The 27297-nt window shown below is 35.4% G+C and overlaps 1 protein-coding gene across 3 annotated transcripts; it reads left to right on the top strand.

Moving 5' to 3' along the window:
• Positions 1 to 265: 265 nt before the first annotated feature.
• LOC137387619 (uncharacterized) lies at positions 266 to 18264 on the top strand. Of its 3 annotated transcripts, none has more exons than XM_068074095.1 (8): positions 266 to 495; positions 1394 to 1514; positions 4714 to 4890; positions 9273 to 9457; positions 9982 to 10207; positions 14903 to 14980; positions 15811 to 15954; positions 17562 to 18264. In XM_068074095.1, exons 2-8 carry the CDS (start codon positions 1424 to 1426, stop codon positions 17726 to 17728), a joined length of 1068 nt encoding a protein of 355 aa, XP_067930196.1. In that variant the 5' UTR covers positions 266 to 495; positions 1394 to 1423; the 3' UTR covers positions 17729 to 18264. The 3 variants fall into 3 exon arrangements, with proteins under 3 accessions (XP_067930196.1, XP_067930197.1, XP_067930195.1); XM_068074096.1 differs by having other exon boundaries at positions 4696 to 4770; XM_068074094.1 differs by having other exon boundaries at positions 4696 to 4890.
• Positions 18265 to 27297: the final 9033 nt, after the last annotated feature.

Genomic DNA, 27297 nt, shown 5'->3' with positions numbered 1-27297 from the left:
AGTACAGTATTTGTTTAGCCAGAAGTGTAAAAGAGAGTTGTTGGAAAACTATCGATGCGAGAAGTATTCGCGCCGAACAAATTTTCATTTCAACTTTAGGGCGATCGTATGATTCCATTTACAAGTTTTATAAATAATCTAGCCTGAGATTTTAAAGCAAAAACATAGACAATTCTTACTTTTGGCAAGTGAATGCAGTTTTGAGAAACTCAAGCCAAGAGAACATTCAAATTCACTGTCTCTGAAGCATGGAGCACAAAATCAATACCAAATTATTGATTGTTGTGACGCAGTTGTTGCTGCTGCTACTAGACCGTAAAACGTTGTTCCAACGTTGGTTTAGTTTATTTAGCAGTCATAGGAGAATATTATTTTAATTTGATTACGATGGCAGCGATAGATTTGGTAATAAATCATTAAGTTTTCGCTAAAATGAAATGGCCTATTATTAGACTGTTTTGCTGAATCTAAACGCTTTAGGTCTACTGGTAAGTTGTTTATAACACAATGTTATATTGCAGAATGCTATTTAATGCAGACATTTAAACACGTTTTTTTCTTAACTAGCTCTCTCATGACGGGGATGATACTTATGATTTGCTCGTCAATGTAAAGGGTTCTATGTGTTCATTTAATGTTTATTCGTAAACTCTTTATTACATGCTATCCATACATAATTCAATTGTTAAACAGTAAACTGGAAAGTTTGTCTATTTATTTAGCACTGTAGGTTATGGTAGCATAATGATTTGTCACTTTATGTGAAACTGTTCATTTCTTGAACTCTACTGAATAGTGCGACTTAAAGTCGGAACACTTTACTTTATTGGCTAAATTATAGCAGTTATGTCACTAAGTAAATCGTTTACTCTTGCTTTGTTCTTAACTTGTCTTTGATTGTGAATATATGACCATATGTATTGCTAATTTTAGGGTTTGAATATTTCACTTCTGACCTTGAGGCTTATGTTCAAACAAAGATGTAAATAGATTCGTTTATTCTTATGAGATGTTATGATGTCATTTACTGTTATTATTTTTGAACAAATCACCACCTTTCAATTTTTTCTATAACAAATAAACCAAAAGCAATTTACTTAGATTTGCCGAAGTTGATAAACGATATTTTAATACTTACGCTATTAGACAAAAAACTTGCTGGAACGTTAAGTGCTTCATTGTTACTTATTTAATGCATTTATTTAAGTATGGTGCAGGACCTGTCTTTAATAAACACTACAAAGTAAATTAAAATTCAAAGTTGAAAGGGTTTTAATTTTTATGTCGTTAGGAAAAAGTAGGTTTAACTAACTTATCGCCTATCGCTTTGTAATGAATCTTATCAATTTTGGTGTTTTGCATAAAATGTATTTTACCATAATTTTTACTTTAGATTACCTGCTGATAAGAAACCACCGCAGCCATGTTCAGGAAATTTACAGAGACGCTTACTGGCACCCTAGACACTGTCAAATCATATGGATCATCAATGGGTATTGGCCAGATGGGCCAAGGTAGGTGTTGACACTCTCACTCAAATTGTCAGGCAACATTTGACTTCAGGCTAGTCAACAAGTAATTTAGTGTTATATATGCTGCAGGATCAACTAATAACAGAAAATGCTATCTGTTCCATTTAGTGTCTTGGAAGGTCACTTGGGGTAATTGGAGCTTGAACTATTGCTTAACGTTCGAAATGACAACGCTAAGACTATGAAGAATAATTTGCATGACTTCCTAGCTGTGAATCATATTAGACATTCTATTAGCCATTGTTTTGAGCCACAGCTTCTTATCGGTTGTTATTGTGAGTGATTGTTATTTATATTATTATTATATATGTAGCTGCAGTTATTCTACATACCCTAGGACACTTATATTTCGCTAGTATTTAATTTCGTGAGTAGCATACAGAGTAAAATTTCGCAGGAACTTAATTTCGCAGCTCTGATGAGTGTGAAAATATAGTGATGTGAAAATAAATGCAGTGAAACAAACATAATTAGATTCCTCAGGTTCAGTTCACCGATAAAAAAAAATTTCAATTTGGACTAGTTTGTAATTGTGAACCGCAGGTAGAATGGTGTGGCAAGGTCAATAATGCAATTTGATCGCTTGCTGTCATTTGTTTCTTGGACTATCATTACAGGCCCGTATTCCCTGGGGCGACTGGCCGGCTGAGCCGCCCCAACTTTTTGGAAATTTTTCACGGCTAAGTACAGTCAAACTCGGATAACTCGCCCTCAGATAAAATGTAACATTTCATCTCAAACACAAGGTTAACTCGAACGGATTTGTTTGGTCAGTTCCAACGCAATGATAAATTGCTTCATATAACTCGACCTCAACATCATTTATTTGAAAAGTTATTTGCCCAACGTCCATGGACACGGTTTTATCGCTGTAGAATATCACTTCATTCCGAGCCATAGAGACAAACATCAACTTTTAGTAGTTCTTAGGCGTCATTATTATCATCATCATCGGCAAAATATTCTTGTTAACGATTTTTATAAAGATTTGCAAAAGATCAAGTTTTACCAAACACCCGTTTGGCCATGTCCCATCAAAAGCGTTAAAACCTCCGAATGAATAATAAAATCCGCAAAATTGATATTTGTTAAAACGATCAAAAGAAAAAGTTGTCTTTTTTCTTAGCGTTTTAACTGCGGTCAAGTTTTGCCTATTTTAATCTAAAAACGTCTCGTCAGTCACATCACCTAAAACAACAAATCTCAAAAAATAGAAAAATGTTGATACTTTCCGATAAAAATTTTTAAAACTTCACATGAGAGGCCCGGCTGAGGCCCTACATGAGAGAAACCTGTTGGGGGCTTACACCGCCCCCCCCCCCACACCCCTAGGTGTTCATAACTAGTCGCCTAACACTAGACGCCCCAACTTGCAACCAGTGAATACAGACCTGACTATCAATAAACAAAGCTATTTAATTTCGCGTTTTCGCTCGTTTGTTATGATAGTTTCGTTTCGCACATGAAATTTTCGCGAAAGGATGACTCCGCGAAAATGCCAAAGTTTGATGAGGCGAATACCTAAGTGTCGTAGGGTAATAATCTATAGATATAAAAGGAAGTGTTTGCCTGTCTGTCGTCGTTTGTATGTCCAGATAATAGCAATTGGTTAAAATACGTACGGTTGAAGTCCGATACGCCGTGAGAGATCTTTATTTGTAATAATTATATGCAAAATTATTCCTAATTGTAACAAAATGGCTGCATAGTTTAGTGGTAGTACAATTGACTTCACACTCCTGCGGTTCAATCTTTTGTCCTAACGATTTTAACTGGCTGCGGACAGAGACGGGTCTTATTATAGTAAAAATTACAATATTAGCTTAAGTTACTAGCTTAAGTTATTCAAGTTTGTTGGGTAAAGAAACTTAGCCAATAGCAACTACATTACTTGCCACTGTTTATAAGCTATTTTAAATCCTGAGCGAATGTATAGCAGTAAGCAATGTTTTTCAACAATCTGTTTTAGCAACACCTCGAGCTATCGAATATTTGAATCATGCATTAATTAACCGAACACACAGACACACAGAAATGAACAAATAACTTCATTTAAAACGTAGAATTGTAAATGTTGTATATGTTAATTGAAAGCAAACTTTCTGTGCAAAAACTTTTTGTATTACCCTTGCAACGCCGGGAGTTCACCTAGTTATATATTTAGCTGTAGTTCTTCTACATCATAATAATCTATGTATGAGAGGCAATAAGATGCTCACTATCATCTATCACAAACCAACAAATAAATTGTATTAGTTAGTTTTGAGTGATACAATCACAATCCCCTAAAATTGTTATAACAATGAAGGAAGTTAGTAAATATATTCAAAAATAGTAAACAATTATCTGGAAATTTTGGTTCTAACGCTTATGTCAAAATTATTTTGATTGGTTTGTGTTATTTCTTGGAAACAACATTTGTAAACAGAGCTATGCGAATGCAGGTATACTGACCCACAGGTTTCAAAGAATTAAAATGTGCTCAAATATTCTTAAATTGGTGCATTTGTAAAATTTATCAACTTAGTTGTTTCTGTTCCTTTTATTAGTTTTACGGTTTGTAACTCAAAAATACAATTCTAGAATTTTTGATTCACAGTTTAATTTTATTAATTTACTCGTATGTTTCTGACTATTTATTGCTTTTTACATCTTATCTGTGTAACTCATTAAGTATAGCTAGAGATGTTATAAAGCAATGATTGTATCACAGTTTTTCATCACATCTGACATAAATAGTCAGATTCAAGTAGACGTCTACCAAAGAACAAATTACTTGCTCAATACAAGCGCTACGATCAAGCATCTGTTATAGAAAATTAATTAATAGGTAGACTCATAGATTAATAGATAAACTCATAGAAAATGGAATCAATAGTGAAGGGATAAGTTTAAGATTGATAAACAGTTCAGTAGTATGCTTTGATGTGTAATAATAGAATGTTCCGGAACAATAGAAGCCGTTTAATAACGTGGCATGTCTAAAAACATCTATGACTTCACTTATTATCCCCCTCTGAGTGTGTTATTTAGCCATGGGTCAATCACTAGTTTGAATATTTGTATGAACATATTGAACAGAATCTTATCCACAAATACAGCATAGGAGGTCAAGGTCATTAATTGTTTAAATGTACATATTAATGATTGCAACCATTGTTAGGTGGTGCAGCCGGTGCAGATGGGGTGGATGGAAAAGCTACCGCAAGCAAGTTAACGCTGAATCTGCCGACATTAGGTAATGGCTCTGCTAGTGCACCTGTTACAACGAATAATAGTCCAGAGAGGGGCGGGGGAAAACCGTCCCTTGCTAGTAACACTCTTATGGGCATACAAAGCACGCTTGGCAAGCTAACAGGTAAAGCTAGTCATATCTATTTGAACACTTGTCCTATAATCGCAACTGATGCACTGCGTTTTCATGGTTCGAATAGGTTTGGAGTTGCTTCCACTCCAAATCTTAGTGACGGTAGTACATTGCACCCCCGAGATACGATGTTAATTCGTTCCAGGGTTGGCATCGTATGGTGAAAAAAATCGTATATCGGGGTATAGAGACCATTGTAATTAGACAATGCAAACACTCCCTGGTAAAAATCGTCAATTTTTTTATATAAAAATGTGTACATATTGACAATTAGCAACAAAATAGTATGTTAACTTTAGTAATTATAGTTACCTACAGTAACCGTATTGTATTTAGTGTATTTTAATGGTTATGATCTGCAATAAAACGCAAAATTATAATGTGTGTACCAAATGCAGTACGTACGGTAAGGAGTTCTTGCCTTCAAAAGGTACGCATAACATAAACTTTGAATTCACTTCAAGTAAGTTTAGCTTGCTAAACCTACACTTAAAACTAAGTTTTAGTATGTATCAACGAAATGTATCACGAAATTTTATCCTTCAGCAGTTCATATCTTCACTTTCACCATAAACTTTAGCGTATCTGTTTGAAACCTTTTTCAACCTAAATCAATAAGGCCGAGCGATGCAGTTATAGAAAGCGGCCCCTCGCACACTTGACCATTTAATGGCTACCGAAAAGAAAAATAAAATTTTATTTTCTATACAGGACGTACATACCTTTGGAGTAACGTGGCTTTAGCTGGTACATGTAGCGAGTAAAGCAGAGATGAGGCAAAAGCGTATCAATGCTAATTATGAGGCTGTACACTTGAAAATAAATTTAAAACGTAATGAATTGGAATTTTTTAGTAGGCTAAAAGAAGTTGTCCATTCCTGTCCAATTCTACTACCTTTTCTACGAAAAAATTGATGGTGCAATGCAGAAAATTGCTAGCTAGCGCTTGTAAAAGGATCCAGAGAATGTGGTACAGTAGTTTGTCTTGTATGAAATGTGCACAGGAATCAATGTAACCATACATACAAAGTTTGTACGTATTTATACCCTAGGGGGGGGGACAGGGCTTTAGCAAGTTTCAGAAATTAATGTGGATGCTTCAACTATCATGAGTAGCTAGTTATATGAGTTACATACATACGATGAATTGTATTCACGTAGAAGATAACAAGCCCATATGCAAAGACATGGTTAAACAAGACTATATAACATAAAATCAAAAGGAAACAAATAAAATGAATAAAATATGAAAAACATGCCACACAAGAGACAAATAATATATATTATACATGCATTGTTTTAATGTACCAGTCCACATCAGTGAATTAAACACTTGAAATATTTCTGCGAATGTGGGGTTTTCCGTATCTTCTACATCCTTGCCTTTACTAAATGGTTGCTTCTTTTGAATGCTGATCGCGTGCATGACCTAGCTCATTCAAATCTTCAGTCGGAAGCTCTTTCTTGTGCTTGCTTTAATGGAGTTCTTGTTTTAATAATAATTGCAAATGCTGATTGGTTGCGATCATATTCCTTGACAACGTTAATAATACGGGTCCCTTCTTATTTACGATATCCAACTTTGTTGACATAGAAATCAATTTTCCTTCGTTTTGTAACGTTTGGATCGGTCTCAGATTCCATAGATAACGAATTAAATGTAGATACTTGTAGTTATATACGTATGCTGACTTAAAAGTTTATAGCAAAAGCTATAATAACGCTACAAATGAATATTTGCTCTCGCTTGTGCATTTTACACGAAATTTTCCACGCGGATATGAGAGAAGTCGATCATTGTGTCTCTTCTAAACGTTCTAAGAATGTTTTCGGCAAACTATATTTCGGTGTCTTTTTTTTATTTCGACGTGTGTTATGAGCACACCGACGGCCAAATTTTAACTCGGGCGAAACTTTTCTCAAATTCGTATGGTGAAATAAAATTCGTATAGCGAGGTGAAGATATCACAATGTTTGACTTCGTAAGGTGAAAAAATCGTATATCAGGGTAATCGTATCTCGAGGGTGCACTGTATCTGAACCTATTCACTACCATTTTGTTTCACTAAATTAGTGTGAAGGTGTTCTCTATAAGAGTACTTTGACATCATAGAAATGCTCACTGCTGACGGATCTGAATCGATAATTAGTCTTTGACTAATTTCTTCTCAGTGGAAATAAAAAAGTTTCAGCACGATTTGGCGCCCAACCACACGGGTCTCTACTATGAAAATGTTCTACCGCTACTCATTACTGTTTTGTGCTTGCTTGAATTTTTGCCTTTACATTAACATATGAAGGATAGGTTGCTGTACGAGGATGTCGAAATTATTACTTTTTAGTGCAACTAGTTGACTATGCATGAATTGAAAAGTGACCTTCACTCGAAAGCGAGTCAACTTTAATTAAACAAGTTTCATTCTAACAGATGCATCAAAAATTTTTGATCTAAATCGCGCAACTCTGAATCGTTGACACGGTTGGGTGCGAATTTGCTGGCAGCAGGCAACTCCGAATTTATACGAAGCATGGAAATACAGTGCCAGTCATATTGTTGTAAGCAGCCAATTTGTTAGACACCAGGATTTTCAATCGCTGTCAAACTTGTTGATTTGTTATGTTGATCGTAGGTTTAATCATAGAGTGCTGTGTTGTTGAGGCTTCCAGTTATAAATGCTCCGGCCTGTTTCTAAAGCATGCGTGCTATGTTATGACAGTCATTTGTGAGAATATGTGTTGGTAGTTTGTCTATTATCTGTTGTTCTATGTTGCAGCTGTCAAGTGTCTACTGACTGTGTAAACCTGTTTGCTCTCATAACACCCATGCACTGTAGATGTCTAGGCACTTCCTTAGCACCCTCATAACTATGCTTCTGTTGCACTGCCTGTTGAGTTAATGGAGGTTTAATAAATGTGAAATCGATAATAGACACATCTGATTTGGCTTGGAATGACGCACTCCTATCATAATTTTAAATTTGTCAGCTTGCCTTTTCTCAAATGGTCACAGGTATTTTTATTTGAGTTTTTCATAAAACTGTTCATAAAGTGCTCGCTCAGTTAACGGACATAACTTGAATGTGGTGTTGCCAAGCCTAACTTTTCAAAACTCACATGGTAAAGTGTTTAGCTCTATTTCTCTTCTTCAAATCTTTCCAAGCCATCATGTCATGCTGGTACCCTGACAGTCTGCTGTGCTATGACAGATCGTCAGGTGTAATAACTGAGTGCACAATTATTCCAGCGCACAGCAGGGTAGTTGAATGGTGCAGGTGGATGAATATCGGTTTACAAAGCCAAAGGCTGCAAGCTCAAATCCTGCTAAAAGCAATTTTTATTCCTAACTTTCTCAGTGTGGCTTCAGATGAACTGACACAGGTCTTGTTATAGCAGCAATTGTAGAACTTACTCAGATGCTTACTTACTTTTCATTTTAGCTGACCTAGAAATTTGGAAATGGTCCAAAATCTCATCTCAGTTTCGGCCATTTATAAATTGTTTCATTGTCAGCAAACCACATCTTTTGAATGTACAATCTCTCCAAGGGAGACAAATCCAAATATAGATTTAACATCAGAAGTTGAACATTTTGCTGGTTGTTTCACTTCCTTTAGCTTGCCTTTAGACTTTCAAATCTAATTTTAATAATGCAAGTCTTTCACTAAGCCAGTCATAGGTGTTAATGTGTTAACCGACGGAGAACTAGGAAAGTCGTCAGTAATGGTTATCATCTCAAAATGGAGCGTAAAGGAATATGTTTTAACAGCATTTTCTGTCAGTTTAAAATCCGTATTCATGAAATCTAACAGTTTTTTGAACGGTTATAAAGGTATTTTATACAGACGTTGTATTTAAGTTGTTTACAACTTTTTATTTGCAAAATTGATGACAAAATCAGTATCGAGATGCAAAAGATGATGATTAAATTGCTATATTATAATGTGAGTTTGAAGTTGGTGATAGTGCCTTCATTATACCTTATTTGAGCTCAATCTAAGAAAAATTAAGAAAAAACCACTGGCATTGAAAAACACAAAATGTGATTTAAACGAACTAGTAAGTAAATGCTAGTAAGTCAGTACTGGTGAGTCAGTGCTAGGAGTCAGCAGTAGTGAGTCAGTACTAGTAAGTCTCTATTAATGAATCAGTACTAGTGAGTCAGTAGTAGGTACTAATAAGTTACTGCTAGTTTTTGATTAATAACTACTCACTACTTATGATTTCTCACATTATTAGCTACTGACTAACCTACTCGTCATCTATTCACTACCGGTTATGTATGTGTACTAAAACTAAACCTAATCTATGGTAAATAGGAACGGACCATGTATTGGTAAATAGCCTCGAGATTGAAACAGCTCATTGCTCTGTAGGTCGTGGGGAGTCAACAAATGCAGCCGTTGTTGCCTCACATCAGCAGTCACGATCTGGTCGGGGTCCTGCTCTTGGCAGTGCAATGGCTACGAGTGAGACGAAGATCACAGGCCGACATGAGTTAGGCGATGAACTTCGAGGGATGGGCTTGGAGGATATATCTAATTACAACCAGTATAAAATGGTGCGGTATATAGTGCATATTTGTATGTAGTAAATGTCTGTAGACCAGTAGATAGTACTGTTGTGTGACATATGTACATACAGTGTATATTCATGGACTATCTAGTGGGGAGTAGTGTTATGGTGGGGTGTCAGGGTGGCCTAGTGGTATAGCACCTTTGATTGCCAACCATGAGGTTGATGGTTCTAGACCTGCTTAATGCCGATCTAACGTTTTTAGCAAGTTTTCAACCCTAAATTGCTGGGTTTTTTGGATCTAGACCATAACTTAGAGGTCTCGTGTACCACACGGGCAACATGGGCACGTTAAAGATCTGCCTCTGTCCTTCGCGCATTGGGCAAATGAAATGACTACCTCGTTATAGTAGTGTTATGTTACATACACGTAAGTACATACAGTGTATATTCGTCGACTATCTAGTAGGTGGTAGTGTTATGTTACATATGTACATGCAGCGTATATTCGTAGACTATCTAGTAGGTAGTAGTGGTAGCGCAGATAAGTTACGACTGCTATATTTGCAGATGAAGCAGGCAGGTCAGCTGGCTGCCGATGACGATGAATATGTAGCCCAGCCGACATCGGAGAGGATGAACGGAACAGCACCAAAGTTGACGAGGTCAAATACTGATGAAATAATTAACCAGCAGTTTAAGACACTCCAGGGTAACCTTGATGACGTGCTTGGACAGACAGAAGAATTGGGAGAGCTTGAGCCAGTGCTCTCTGGCAAGGAAGAGAAGAAGGAAGGTAGAAATTACTTCTGCGATCATCCGCTAACAATCTTGACCTGTACAAGTTGAATGTAAAGGTTCTTAGTTCATTTTTATGCCTATTTTGATTTTCTGGTAGTATTGTTAGTTTCTCTAATTGTAGTCACCATAATGCAAAGTCTGCTGTACTTTGGTATTTAACTCGATGAATGCCCCACGTCGCCCGCGTAATATAAAAGTCTTTGCACAGAAAATTGATTTTGTTTAACATATAACAACATTTACCATTATAACTTATAAACTTCATACCATTAGAAAAATGATTTTTGTACAAATAAACTACGACAAAAATAAAACAACTGTAAAGGCGTTTAAATGTGAGATAATTAGCAAGAAATGGCTAGATAAAGTCTGTTTTGTTGCAACAGTTACAATGATAAGTGATTTGGTACTGATACAATTAATAGACATCGAGAAAATAAAATAAAAGTCATGAATATGTTGAATTAATAATAACAATGAGTCCATAGAAGTGTGTGTGTATAAAAAAGGTTACTGTTTCACCAGAAGCTATTCATCAAAACTTTGAATACGATGATACTGGTACCTCTTGATACTGGTACTAACGTATAGCAGCGAAGTGCACAAATGTACTGCGACTAAACGGAGAGAGAATGTAGAGACAATTCTTACTCGAGAATGTCCATGTAAACAGTTTTTTGTTTTACAATGTCTAGCGATAGGATAGCCCTTTGGAACCGGAAAATGAAGATTGAAAATGTGCTATTATAGTTGCACTGTAATGGCACATTTGAAATTGAAATGACACGGCAGTTCGTAGCCTTACGATATGAAGGTTGTAGCCTTACGATATGAATGTCGTAGCCTTACGATATGAAGGTCATAGCCTTACGATATGAAGGTTGTAGCCTTACGATATGAAGGTTGTAGCCTTACGATATGAAGGTTGTAGCCTTACGATATAAAGGTTGTAGCCTTACGATATAAAGGTCGTAGCCTTACGATATAAAGGTCGTAGCCTTACGATATAAAGGTCGTAGCCTTACGATATGAAGGTTGTAGCCTTACGATATAAAGTTCGTAGCCTTACGATGTGAAGGTCGTAGCCTTACGATATGAAGGTCGTAGCCTTACGATATAAAGGTCGTAGCCTTACGATATGAAGGTTGTAGCCTTACGATATAAAGGTCGTAGCCTTACGATATGAAGGTTGTAGCCTTACGATATGAAGGTTGTAGCCTTACGATATGAAGGTTGTAGCCTTACGATATGAAGGTTGTAGCCTTACGATATGAAGGTTGTGACTTCAATTTCAGGGTCAAGCGGGTTTTCATTGCTAGATTTTAATTGTTATAACTGGACACAAGTATGACGGATTAACAAAAGACAAACACTAAGATATATATATATATAATAGATAAGTGGTCAGGCCTACTGCTAACAGCACTCTACGCTCTAAATAGTGCAGAGTGTTATAACTGACGAGAGTGTGGAATAGGTTAATTTTACTTATCTTTATTCCAGATTGATGTTTTATTCTGGGGTCACGAAACAGACCTGTCGTGACCCCAGAATAAAACATCAATCTGGAATAAAGATAAGTAAAATTAAGCTATTCCACACTCTAGTTAGTTATATATATATATATATAACTAACTAGGTTATTTATTTAACTAACTAGGTTATTAGGTCATATATATAACTAGGTTAGTTATATAACTAAGGTTTCACGGTATATATATATATATATATGTATATACCGTGAAACCTTTAATTGAACGCCACCTCTATTTGAGCACCACCTCAATTTGACCGCCATTTTGACATTATTCGATTTTTTCGAGCCCATAATATCAACTGATCAGTAGAAAAGTGTCTACAAAATCCTATTAATAATGAATTGTTTATATCAATATCAGTTAATTCTCTCGTTGTCCAATTCCAAAGCTTTTCATTTTTTTCGTTAAAACTTTGAAAGCAACACCATAGCAATAATCAATGACAGTCTCAGGCTAGTACTAGCTCTCTGTTTAACTCTGTCATTCTACTTCGAAGTAGCCTACATGTGTATAAACACGGCTTAAATTTACGATGGTAGATGAACTTTCAGATTGATGCTCATAACTCCACTTCTATTGCACATTAAAAGCTAATTTTGGCTGCAAACTGTGGCAAACATATCAGTGAGTGCAATGAGCTTTTATTTAACATCATTAAATATAGATATAAAATAAAAATATGTCTTTTAAACTTAGAATGAAATAGAATTTGAAAACTCCAACAAATTGCAAAGGACACAGGCCATAATATTATCGCTGGTCAATTGCAAGCAATAGATATCAACTGGTAGAGATATTTCTGTTATTTCGATGCACATTTATTAAAGAATAGAAAGCATAATATTATTATGCTTTATTAGTTATCTTGAAGTGTTGACTGATGTTCTAAAAAAAGAATCAAGGAGATTGACCCACTAGAAGCTGAGATATAGCCAGCCAAACACAGGTCTACCCAATAACGAATCAGAGGAAAACCCTTCGAAAATCCTGAGAATTGTGACGTATGAAATCGACTTATTGGTCATGTGCCGGAGTTGCGCACTTTTACTGCCGTTACGTATAATGATTGTTTTAGGCTACGAGATGTGAAACGCTTCTCGCGATAGGAAAGAATTTACAGACTAGCTCTGGTTTCTCAGAAAAATCAAGCAAACAATGTGTGGTAAAGGCATTTGCCCACAACCCCTCGCCATGATTTTTCAAAACAGAAGAGCAGATTTTGACCATTGTGCTTCAAATTTTAACTCGATCTCCACGGATATGCTCCGAAGATCCTCTGTTCAACGAACGGCATGTGTATAGTCTATATGCGACATTCGCGATTTGCAGTTTGTTTAGAATAAGAAATGGAAATGTGAATTTTTGTTCATTCAACATTTTTCTACTGTGTACCTACTGCAGCATTCAGTTGCTTTTCATGATTATCGTCACTATTAACAGACTGTAAGTTCACTACAGCCATAATTTTAAAAAGAATAACTTGACCGCGCTGCTCTTGCTGTAAGAAAAGAAAATGATAACTTTTGATTTGATTTTCCTATTGATCTATTATCATATCTATGATTATTTTTTATGATTAATATAATAATCATAATGCATATTATACAAAATAATAATATAACTGCGTATAGAATAAATGATGTAACTAATATAATTTGTAGAAAATTCCAAATGATAACCGAGATTGATGATTGATTTAATTGATTCCATTTATTAGCTATAGTTAAAAAAATCTGAACAGCGCTAAAGATGAGTCTGAACAGGGAAGCTAAGTGAGAGAACAACAAAACTGAGCTGAACTAGCAAGATAGCGAAATGTTGCGAAACAATAGATGCGTGTAATTATTTTATGCTAAAACTAATCTACACGTCAGAGGGACTGGTTCGGAATTCTCAGAGCAATGATTGTTAGGCCCAATTTGATTGTTCTATACTTCCAGGGATTAAACCAATTAAAACGCCGTGATTGTTATAGGAGAGCGCATTAGTTGGCTTAATTGACCAATGGCACACAAGTCGATTTCATACGTCATATATTGATGATTACCAAAACACTTATGTTTTTTGGTAGACCTGTGTTTGGCTGGCTATATCTCAGCCTCTGGTTGGTCAATCTCCTTGATTCTTTTTTTAGAACATTAGTCAACACCTCAAGATAAATAATAAAGCATAATAATATTATGCTTTCTCTATTCTTTAAGAGATCTTTGACAAGTTGGAGGTAAGTTGGCAGATTTATTGCGCTCAAAATGTTTAATGTCGGTTCACTGGAAAAAGAGAGCAACATATAGGTGACATCTGCTTTGCTCGTAATAAGGCTAAATTTATCTTCCGAAAATTCTTACGAGCCATTTTAAAAATAGACCGCCAGCCTCTATTTGAACGCCCCTCCAATTGACCACCACCATAGAGAAGATGTTGAAAAATAGAGCGCCATGGCATTCAGTTAGAGGTATTATCTTAACCAGTTCAGTAAGACTGGCAACATGTTCAGGTGTAGTTGATTTAAAAACAGCAAGTAGGGCTGTTAACGCGAAAAGTAATTACTTGTATAGAACTAAAGCACACATGTTTGGTTGAACCAAGTGTCAATATATAGGGCTGTTATCAGCAAGGTCACAGGGCATCAACTAATTATAACCTGTACTTATGTCAACAAAATCTACAGATTCAAGACAAAAAATGTCAAGGCAAACGTGTAATGAAGCCAATCAGTAGTTAGCTAATCAATATTAACTCTTTATCCTTTGATTGGGAAGCCGTAGTAATTACCAACCAGGATCATGACATGATAGCAGCTGCTGACCTTCTACGCGCACCTCTCATTGGGAGGCAACAGAATACCCAACAGCAATCACATATTAACATGTAGAAAATTTTGTAGTCTACAGTGTATTTCTGCCTTCTTTTTTATAATATTCCATCTACTCGCTATATAAGTAAATTTGTTTTTTGTTAACATTGCTGGAGTGCCAAGGTTAATGTTTATGATCCTATTGCTTGTGTGTCTTTCTAGTGGGATAATCAAACTACAAAGTTGGTTCTGGAGCTGTTGGGGTTAAGGAGCACTTTTTGTGATGTTTTATCTTCATTGGGTGTTTACAACTTCCTGGTCTTCTATTTCCTATTACAGTAAGTTTGTATTATTGCAGAGGACGAGAAACCTAAAAAGAAGAAGAACAAAGCTCTTATGAAGTGTATCAGGTGCATACAAGACAACAGGGTTAAAGGTAATACTCCTGTGTCACTAGATACCTCTCCATACTACTTGCTACTAGGATGCTTGGTCTCTAGTTCATGGATTTGGGTGGTTATCTAATTTGGTTCATCTTGGTGTTTATCTCCATATGGTCTAGTTTCTATACAGGAATCTCATTAGCTTTAAGGTTTGCTTTCCTTGTTAAAACTACCATATGTTAGATGAAATATTTCTATAAGAATACATTGTAATTTGTTTAATTAGTCTGTCTGCAAACCTATGTAATAAATACTGCATATAATAACATATGGCAATACAACAAGAGCATTATATGAGAAATGTAGCAAAACTAAACTGAAAAAATTAATCGTTAAAAGATGTTTTTGTTGTTACGTCACCATAGTGAAGTCACCATGTCTGAAGTTTAAACTAACAACTAAGTTTAATTAACTAACAGTTCAAACTAATTATTGTTAATAAAATAATAATAAAACATATAACTTTTGTCATATGTATTATTATTATTTTATGTTTTCGAGTTGAATTATTGATTTCTATCTTTAGCAGTTTTCATTAAAAACTTACTTTTCAAGAGATTTTAAACACTGCATTTTAAAAGTTACTCTGGGTACTAATAAAATACTAGTTTTATTTTGTGGTGGAAAATGTATATATGTATTGATTTATTTCATATGTACACTTACACTCGTATATGCCAACATAATAATGATACATACGTTTCTATAAAGGCTATGTCATTTCCTCTTCAAGTCTGGACTGCGATCACACAGGTGCTGCAATGCAGTCCTGCCAATACAATTAACATGCACCTGTGACATTTTCTTTGTCACCCTTTGACAGGTGGCTGCGTTGATCCAGAGGAAATGCTGGAAGCTGCTGGAGAGCATGCAGTTTTGAAGAAAGTCCTGAATATTGCTTTCTTATCTATTGGCTCTCTCCTCTTCGCGTCGGTTGTTGTTGTCATTATATACACAAGTGTAGTAGGTGAGCGCAGTTTCTACCTGAAACCTCACTTGCATTATGTCTGCGCGCTCTGTGAAATCTTAGATAAAAAAGTACCATATTTTCCACACCATGTTCTAGACGCACTTGAACGCCTAAAGTTTTCTCTAAAGTCGATCGTGCACCGTTTAATATGATGTGCCTTGTGCGTGATTTGAGTTCTAAAATCGTTTTTTTGCTTTTGGTAAGGCACTACAGCCACCGCTATATGGACATTTCTCGATAAAACAATGAAAACTGATGGCTGTACAGTTTTTATTGTATTTAAATGTGTACTGCTAATTACTATTTACTTGAATAAGAAACACCCGATGTGGCATCGGTAAAGAGACATGATTACGAGGCTCAATTCAAAGTGGGAGGCAGGGGTGAGCGAGTTATTCCGCCATATGCGGGTGGATTGTGAACACTTGGACTAAGGTAAAGCAAGCCTCTATTGTCAGTTTCCGAGAAAGCTGACATCAATGTTGAACTGCAACTGGCCGGTGAGTCTGACTTATACGATGACAGAACGGAACCCGGAATGCTGCACAGTAAAATAGCTCAGCCGTTTAATTCAGACACGAAGGACAAAAACTTTCACGGTTTTGTGAAAAAATTGTAAATATTTTATACAATAAATTAACTAAGTTCACTGTTTTGCCTTTGTTGTTGGCCATGGACCATGAAATTGAGACTGTGTCTTACGGTGTGGAGTGCCCCATACACCCCCCCACCGCAACCCCTAACTTTGAATACCAAAGTTTAAGAAGTGAGGTTATAAAACTCCTCAAAATGGAAACTCTGATGACATAAGGTGTTAAGGTTCAACTACTCTATAGTTTAGAATATTGTTAGGTGATTAGGTTGTTTACATTGCTCTACGGTTTCTGTTGACAATATTCATACACACTGAGACTATTTACAGCCAGAAAAAAACACTTTTTCATCATTTATTTTTGTCTGTGCTCCCCATTAGCTCGACTCGCATAATTAGATGTAGGACTGGTTTGCACGGGATTTAAACTCTGGACATTGAGCTTGGTGGACCACCCATTGGAATTTCCGAATAATTGTATGTATAGTTATTACCCCTGACAACCTCACACGACACACTTTACTGCCAGGATCCTCGTTCATAATTATTACTCGTTTACTAAACCACGACTCAGATTTGACAATAATGAGTTCGTTGGATTCACATTCACGAGACGATCACAAATTTATCTATTGTTTGCATGTGAGAAAGTATGGAGACAGCAGAAAAAAGTAAATTTGTGCCATTTTATCACCTCAATAACCTGCTGCTCACATGGCAGCTTTATATAACACATTATGACTTGTGCCAACTGTGTTTATGATAATCGCCTGCAATCATTCTGCTGAGTTGAACTGATTTGTTCAAGGCAATTGGCCTGCAATGAATCGGCGAGTTTTTGGCGATCTAACATATTTCATTTAGTAGCCTAGTATTATTGTATAGAAATAAGCACTACCACAGAACTGGCATCTCCGCATCACTTTGTGTAAGGGACAACTGCAATCGCTGAGTCTCCAGGAAGCAGGAGCGCAAGTCTAGATATTCATCATACTCATCGGGTATTTTACAGTCACGGAAGAGGAGGGTACAACTACGGCACCTCCTGCTACCACCCCATCAGCAAACAGAACCTATTTTGTTTATGAGTATGTTCCACCTGATGAGGAACCTGCGAGCTATAACATATCTGACTACCTTCAGCTGATGAAGCTACTAGGCAGTAAAACAATACCATAGAGAGCTTATAGTTAGGTGTGCGATGTCTGAGCATTGTTCCTTTTGTAGCACTCGAATGACTTGCTAGTCAGTATACTAGCTTCAGTTCCTTGACTGTAGTATACTGGTATTTCTTGCAATACTCAATTTAAATGTATTTTTTTTATTATTTCATTCAGCACATTGTTGATAGCTATATAAAATATATTAACAATAGACTATAGATATATACATATTGTCCAATGTTAGTATCAATAGAACTGTTGTATCTTTTTTATATAGATATATAATATAGATTTTAATAGCAGTAGTAAAGAAATTTATGCATCTTTACTATTTATCATACTTGCTGATGAACTTTCATGAGTGGCTACAATTTTGTGCGATGAAATCCTACACTTATGTTTGATGATGAAACTTTCTTTGTACACCTAGTCATACACTTACGAACATTTACTGGTAGTTTTAGTAATGTGTTCCTCTTTGTTTATTTAGCAAATGTCTTTACTCTATATAATGCACTGTTCTCAGCTTTGTTACAAATATATATATATAATATACACCTATATATATACACCTATATATATAGGTGTATATATATATATATATATCTGTTTGTTTGTCATATGTCCAGTCATAGCAATAAAATACGCACAAACAATACCGCTTCGCACTGGATTTAAACTCGGAAACAATGGAGCTAACCGCTATGCTACGCAGTCAACTTGTCATACTATTTAATAATTGTGCCTATACATATTACATCTTCGACTTTAATGCTGATTTGTTAAAATACGCATGCTTCAGCTAGTACACAAGCTACTAAAAAATGTGCCCACACTTCCCCAAAATGCTATAAATACATGTATATGTATACTAGGTGAATGCCCTGTGTTGCCCTGGTGATAAAGTTTTTGCATAGAAAGCTTATGTCTATTTAACGTATACAATTCTCACTTTTAGACATAATAAGTTTTCACGAAAACTTAATTTTATTTAACGTCAGCAACATTTACCGCTCCAACTTTGAAACTTCATATCGTGAGAAAAGTGTTTTTGTGTAGTTCAAATGAATTGAGAAAAAAATAAACAATTATTACACAGAAGTATGTGTATGGGAAAGGTTTCTGTTGCAGCAAAAACTCATTGTATTAAAAGCTTTGATGGAAGATATGGGTACCGGTCGGTACTGGTTCAAATGTAAAAATGATATATCGGAATTTCTTTGCGTGATACTTTTTCTTACCGAACGGAGAGAAAATGTAGAGACAAGCCCTACTCAAGGTAATACAGTCGTGCAAAGCATTTAGTTCTATAGATTTACCAAAACCGTAAATATGAGCGTAACAGCACATTTGAAATTGTAACGGCTCATTTGAAAGCTACAAATGAAATAAATTGGTAATGGTAAAAATTTGGCTTCAAAAAATTTGAAAAACTAACAAATGCAAAAAGTAATATTATTTAATAATCAAAAAGTGATCAGTTGGCGTGTGCAACCGCGATAAGGATATAGCTATATGTAAGAGTGTTAGAAATGGTAAGGATGGCTTGGTCTAGTGGTTAGATGCGCTTGTTTAGAGACTTGCCATCTGCATGTCGCGAGTTGAATTCCTCTGCAAAGCAGAACTTTCATTACTAGATTCTTATCGCTACAACTGAACTCGTGAATGAAAACAAAATTACAAACTAACAGTGAGATATATATATATACCAGATGAATGATTAATAAAAAATTAAATTAATAATTATTAATTAAATTAATTATTAATTTTTTATTAACCGCCCGGTTAATAAAAAACTCTTTGGACAAAAAATTTGTTTTCACACAACATTTACCATTCTAACATTTATAATAATGTAATATTATATATTCTTCATATAATGAGAAAAGTGCTAATTTGTGTAATTGAAATAAATTATGAGAACAAAGAAAACAACAAAACGGTTTCAAGTTTTTTAAACAGCTTTAGCTTTCACATTGCATATCATGAGATAAGTGTTTCATATCATGAGATAAGCGTTTCATATCATGAGATAAGCGTTTCATATCATGAGATAAGCGTTTCATATCATGAGATAAGCGTTTCATATCATGAGATAAGCGCTTCATATCATGAGATAAGCGTTTCATATCATGAGATAAGCGTTTCATATCATGAGATAAGTGTTTCGTTGAGATAAATGTATTAAGAGAAAAAATAAAGCTGTAAAGGTATTTAAGTGTACATGTAAATGTGAAATAATTAGCGAGTAACGGCTAAATAAACTCTGTTTTGCTACAATTTCAATGGAAAATTATTTGGCATGCAATTATATGATTTTAATTTTTTTTAGCGTTGCCATCATTTAGCAAAATTATTATATGAAGTGATATAGAAACCCACAGTAATTATCTAATGCAAACACCTCATGTTAAAAACCGTAAAAATTGTATATACGTACTACTGTACATATTAAAAATTAGTAACAAAACAATATGCTAACCTTAGTAATTAATGTTGCCTAAGTAACATTAGCAGTATATATATGTATACATACATGTATACATAACAAGTAACAGTAACTTTAGTGTATTTAGTGGTTATTATCTGCAAAAAATGTAACACAACAATGATCTAGGGCAGTACGTACTGTGAGGAAATCTTACCTTCAAGACATGTATAACACAAACGTTGCATCTAACTTAAATGAATTTAGCTTTCTAAACACATAATGTACATGTACTTAAAGTTAACTTTTAGTATGTATTTTACTAAACTTCAACTTCTTAGGCTAAAATTCATTACTTTTTCTGTTTTCAAATTGGTTTTTACTATAACTTATAACAAATAACGTTGAACTGAAATGGCGAGCATTGAATATCTCGTTCAGGTATTGTATGTGTCACTTTGACGAATAGCATATCAACATTTTTGTTGTTTCATCGTAATTAGTAGACCAACTGCCAAATTAAAATTTCGAGAGAAATATTTGTTAATGTGTATGGTGGAGAACAAATTAATTCGTTTTAGTATGGCAAGGATGAAAAAGCATTGTGTTTCATAAAGTAAGGCAACAAAATCTGATAACAGGAGCACCGTAACCCGTGGGGGCACTGTAACCCGTGGGGGCACTGTAACCTGTGGGGGCACTGTAACCCGTGGGGGCACTGTAACCCGTGGGGGCACTGTAACCCGTGGGGGCACTGTAACCTGTGGGGGCACTGTAACCCGTGGGGGCACTGTAACCCGTGGGGGCACTGTAACCCGTGGGGGCACTGTAACCCGTGGGGGCACTGTAATCCGTGGGGGCACTGTAACCCGTGGGGGCACTGTAACCCGTGGGGGCACTGTAACCCGTGGGGGCACTGTTTTGATTAATAATTTAACGAGTTAAATCGTGAAAAGGGTATACAGTATATAGCAAAAGCCACAAGAATGGTAAGAACACCACAGCCTCTTGGTTTGGTGCCATGTTTACAAACTTGTGGTTGAAGTTTTCGTAAGTTCAAAACCAGAACAAAGGTGATTTTCTGTTACTAAAAGTTCATCAAATAGTTCATCAATCCAGCTAAAAGTTCTCCGCTGTAGCTAGACAGACAGACAGATAACAGACAGACAAACACTGAGGTTTATTGAAATATACCCTACAGGATGAAATTATTAGGAGGATTTAATAATTCGCGAGTTCGCGAACAGTGAATTCCGTGAATTATTAAAATCCGCAAATAATTAGTTTTATTCTTAACACAAGGGAGAATAACTACTACCTCAAATTAAAAACTAGCCGCTAGGCAAAGTTAGTAAACATACGTGAGTTCCAAACTTTTTTAAAATCATTGCCAATGCATCACACCTCTTTACAAGATTGGCCAAAATTATTCAAAGTTGTCACAAGTTATTTGAAATTTGGCACGGCATCATCATTGAAAAATTTTCTCCTGCAGCTCTTTACGTTGAAAAAACTCATAATTTACCACAATTTGTTGGTTCACCAAAGGCTTCCAAATCGATGAACATTCATGGAAACCTCTGGATGCAGCCAAATGTTTATAGCTTAGCATGCTCGACATAAATTTCTCAGCTAAATAGAAACCTAAACAAGTAGACGTATACGCGTTTAAAGGTTTTACTATACAGTATTGCTAGCTGCTTTTGTGGATTAATTTATTCGCGAATGTGTTTATCAGCAAATAATGTAGTCCACGAATGTGCATCAAAAGACAATTTTTGCAAAATTTAACTCCATGAATAACTTCATCCTGTAGGATATACACTACTGAATACCCAGCGTCGCCTGGGTAATTAAAGTCTTTGCACAGAAAATTCATATTTTTTATTAACATTCAACAACAGCTACTATTCTAACCTTCAAACTTCATGTGAGAAAAGTGTTTTGTGCAGTTTAAACAAACTAAGAAAAAAAAACAACTATAGGTTTTCAAACTTTGTCAAACAACTGTAACTTTTATATCATGGGGAAAATTTTTATGCGGGTCAAATAAATTATGAAACAAAATAAAACAATTATAAAAGGGTCTAAATGTAAATGGGAAATAATTAGCAAGTAATAGCTAAATTAAGTCTGTTTTGCTACGATTACAATAAAAGATGATTTAGTAATGATACAATTAATACGAACTGAGAAAACAAAATAAAAATCCGGAATATGTTGAATTAATAATAACAATTCGTGCATAGAAGTGTGTGTGTAAAAACCGTTACTGTTTAACCAGAAGCTATCCATCAAAACTTTGAATACAACGATACTGGTACCTTTCGATACTGGTACAAATTTAAAAACGAGATATCGTACTGTCTTTGTCTGTCCGAACTTGAGAGACAATGTAGATGCTATTCTTTCTCGAGATAATACAATTGTCACATAAAAATTATTAGCCTTTACTGATTTAGCAACCGAAATTTACGAAAAATCGGAAATAGAAGTGTAACGACACATTTAAAAATGAAATGGCACATTAAAAAATACAAATTGAAACAATAGGTAATGGTATCAAATATTAGTTTTAAAACAATTAACAAAAACAAATGCAAAAGGTAATATTAGTTAAAAATTAAAATTGCACATTTAGCATGTGCATACGGTATATGATAAGAGCATTGGAACCCTAAGAACTGTATAGTTCAGTTGTTAAGCGCGTAGTTTAAAACTTCATGATGCAATCTCCATGAGTTCAAATCCAGCATGCAGGGAGTTTTTCTGAACAAATTGAAATACACACAAACATATATAAATAGAATGGATATTCAATGTAGTTTTATCGACTATTATGCCCAAAACCTAATACTTGGTACAAATTACAATTTTTATACTGGCCTATACTCTTCTCTCGGTATGTAATTTCCAAAATCAGTGCACCAAAGGTTATTGACTCACTCATCACTATTCTCTTGATTCTAAAAGTGATACATGTATTTATGTAGATCAGTTGACAATAGTCTCAAAAATAGAATTTTAAGTGTGTAACTAAATATATTGAATATATTTTGTTTTGTTTCACATCAGACACAAACATCTTTTCAGCATAGTTCAGAGAGTAATAGCTTTGTCATATTCAGCAGTTTCCTCCAACTCCATGATGATCAAGCACATCAAATGTCTGACTACAAGTACCTACAGGCTCTTTCAAATTTTAATGAACTCACGAACACCGTGTCTGGAAAGCAACTGTAACAATTGTAAGCGTTTGCTTATCATGTTATATAGCTACATCTGAGACGCAATTACAAACCAGAATAGCTCAGCTATGTCAAGGTTCACTATTTTAAAGCATTTGAGTTATTTGCTTGCAAGTGCTAGATAGCCTTATAAACATCTTATTTTATACCAACAGCAAATATAACTAGTCTCAAAAGTGACCCCGGAGATCATCCCACAATCTGATCATTTAACTAGGAGTTGTTCTTCCTTGCATTTAAGTGTGAGCAATAAAAGGAAATTCAAAATGTTGAAGTTTTATATTGAATGAAGTTCAAATGAAATAAACATGTGATTAATATCAGATTATAATTTGAATAAGACGTTGGAATTTGAATAAGAATTTGAATTTAGAAGTTTCAAAAATGTATACTTGATTGTATCATGCATGTCAATTGTATGAAAAAGCATCTTCTGTATTAGTTTTAATATTTTTGTGATGTTCTATTTATATCTATTAATAGTGGTAGTCGTGTAAAATATTGCTCTGGTTAGAATTCACAATTACGTTAAAACTATAATCCAAAAGGCATGTCAAACAAAAAAAGCTTCAGAGTGTGTAAAAATTAGTATTCATTTGTTTTAAAGAAAATAGAAAATAAAACAGCAACACTAGATGGCAAGTTATTTAATAATTAGTAATCAATGACCACACACTCTCACACAGACCACATAAATACCAGAAGCAATCGGCCCACAGATGGCCACACCTCCAAGGAAGTAAAATGAATTCTTCATCCCGATGACAGTTCCAAGATGACCTGCTCCGATTGGTCCAATAACTGAGCCTACACCCACCATCAACATCAAATATGAAAATCTAGTCAAAAACTGTTCATCATGTCCAAACTGGTATTGGATGAGTGATGACATACCGCTGACAAACATTCCATCTGTCAGCCCAAACACAACACTGATAGCAAACATTCCAGCTGGGCTTTCCACTAGTGGCATAGTTAAAAGTGACAAGCTTAACAAGGTTGATGTCACTATACCAAAAACCTGTCTGTCAATAGACCAATGAGATAAGAATGTCAAAAACAAGCAACCAATTACGGTACAAATTCCTGTTACAGTCATTGCGAGAGAAGCCTGCTTCAAAGTGAAAATTCCCCTTGTAGATACAGAGTAGTCAACAGCCAGGGAATAGTATGTGTTCTCACCGAGTGTTACAGTCATAAAATAAAACATGTACAGTATAAATACTGGGTCTTTTATCACTGCTAAATTCGTCTTTAGCCTGAGGCTCAAGGGTTGCTTACTGCTTCCCTCCTTTTCTAATTCTTCTGCTCGTTGCTCAAGCTTCATGTCAATGTCGGCTCCTTCGACATCAACTGCCACCTTCTGCTGAGTAATGTTTGCATCGGAATCATCTTTTTCAATTTCATTTGGTGAACTTGTTTGATTGTCACATAATGGGGCAGGACGTATAGATGAGGGTGTGTGGCTATCATCACTACTAAAGGTTTGGTTGTTGTATGAGGAGGCAACAAACTTGTCTCGAGATTCCTCAGGGCGAAATGTACCTCTGTAGATTAGGGCAGCCGGAAGTATCAGCAGATCTGCTGCCGCTCCTATAAGAATGGTCGCTCTATAAGATGTCGCATCAAGGAGATACTCCGTCAGCACGGGGCCGACAAGTAATCCGCCATATCCAGCAGTCATCAACGCTGCGTATACCTTGTCTTTATATTTGTCAAAGTAGGTCGACACAACTCCAATACTTGTTATTTGCATTGCACCTGCTGCTAAACCTACAAGTCAGGATATTTCAAAAATTATGTTAAACTCTTTTGAGCCTGATAAAATAATACCACAAATACTTCAATTTGAAAATTAGCTTCTCAGCCATATTTCTTGGTTTGGCCGAAGCGGTTAGTTTTATCATCAGCTACATGTATATACAAAATTTATGCTACAAATACATAATATGATACATAATATATTATGTTACAAAGCTACAAAAACAGCCTGATTTGAATCATTTCCATTAAATGAATTATTAAGTGAAGCAATATATCAGGCAGTTCAATAGTTAATGGTATTTGTCTCCCTTGGTAAGCACTGTGCATAATTGATTGCACAAGCGATGTGAAGCTTTATAGGGGATGTGGCATACAAATTTCAACGGCTTTATGCAGCAGTAACTTCTCAATGTTTAGAGTTATTAAGTCTAAACATGAAGAACACATCTAAACATAACATCTACATGTAGTCTAACCATGAAGATGCTACTGCTGTAGAAACTCGTAGACAACAGAGTTACGTAGAGAACATGACAATAGAGTAATATGTCTGTGCCAACCAAATGTCTGATGTTCCACGGGTAATAAAAAACAGCTTGTAATAGATCGCAGGCAATTTAGTTGCCATTGGCTAATTTGAGTAAGCTAGTACTTTGCTAAACTTACTATAATAAGAGTCGAAAAGGCAGTGAAGCTGTTACGCCAGCTATAGTGTGAGGCCAGCTATAGTGTTGTTACGTGTCACACAGCGTGGTTATGCTTATTTTAACTGATGTAATGATTGTGTGCACAATTAAACCACTGTATTGCAAATAGCCCGTGTGACTAAATTGTTGCTGCTTTCAGCATCAACAGTTCTGAGCTATAATCCAGAGTGATGTGCATCTTTTGTTACTAGGTTTTACTCATTATAGCTGGGTGTACACCCCACACACGACCGACTTTTAGATTTATATGTATAATATATATACATGTATATAATATATATAATATATATTACATATATATGTATATATATTATATATACATATATAACATATATATATATATATATATATTATGCTACTGTATATATTACTATATATACGCAACTGTATATATATAATAATATATATATAGTAGCATATATATGTAACTAAACGATGTCGTATTATTCCAAAAAAAAGAAAGGCTATAAAGCAACTTAACGAAGTATTTTTGAACAAAGCCATTGGTAATAGCAGTAAAAGTCTAATGTAACCATCACACTTTTGCGTGTCAACTACAAGAGGCTTTCTATTTTAAGGGCTCAACAAGCTCAACTCATATATATATATATATATATATATATATATATATATATATATATATATATATCTAGTAGTATCTATCTGATACTACTAGATTGTATCTTGATAGGAAAGATGGCGGTAGGGGACTCAAAAGTGTACAGCAGACAGTGAAAGAGGAGGAGCAAAGCATCAAAGCATATGCAGCCTCCATGGCCATTTCAGATAAGTTGCTAGCTGAATTTCAATCGGCTGCTCTTACAACGGACCTACGCCCTGATGATGAGGAAATTGACTGGCATACGAAACCTCTTCATGGTGCTTACCACCAACAATTATCTAAGGTTGGCGATCTTCACCAGACATATATGTGGCTGAACAAAGGAAACCTAACGGCCAATACAGAGTCGCTAATCATGGCAGCCCAGGAGCAAGTGCTCTCAACAAGGCAACTCCAAACGAAAATCTATCACACTAGAGACGATCCTAGATGCAGACTGTGCAAAGATGCACCTGAGACCATCCAACACATCATCAGTGGATGCAAGCAACTAGCAAAAAACGCATACACTGAGCGGCGTAATCATGTCGCAGGTGTTGTGTATAGAAGTCTATGTGACGAGTATGGCCTTAATAAACCACAACACTGGTGGGAAGCTCCTGGTAAGGTCAATAAAAATGACCGCGCTAAGATCCTCTGGGACTTTTACATCCGGACTGACAAGCATGTCCTAGCAAACCAACCAGATATAGTGGTGGTGGACAAGGAAAACAAGAGGGCTACTATAATAGATATAGCAGTACCCAATGACTACAATATAGCCAGCAAAGAAAAAGAAAAGGTAGAGAAATATCTCCCTCTTGGAGAAGAGCTTGA

This window comes from Watersipora subatra, chromosome 2 (assembly GCF_963576615.1).
Source record: "Watersipora subatra chromosome 2, tzWatSuba1.1, whole genome shotgun sequence".
NCBI lineage: Eukaryota > Metazoa > Bryozoa > Gymnolaemata > Cheilostomatida > Watersiporidae > Watersipora > Watersipora subatra.
The sequence above is the reverse complement of the archived record's forward strand: the minus strand, read 5'-3'. Positions and strand labels throughout refer to the sequence as shown.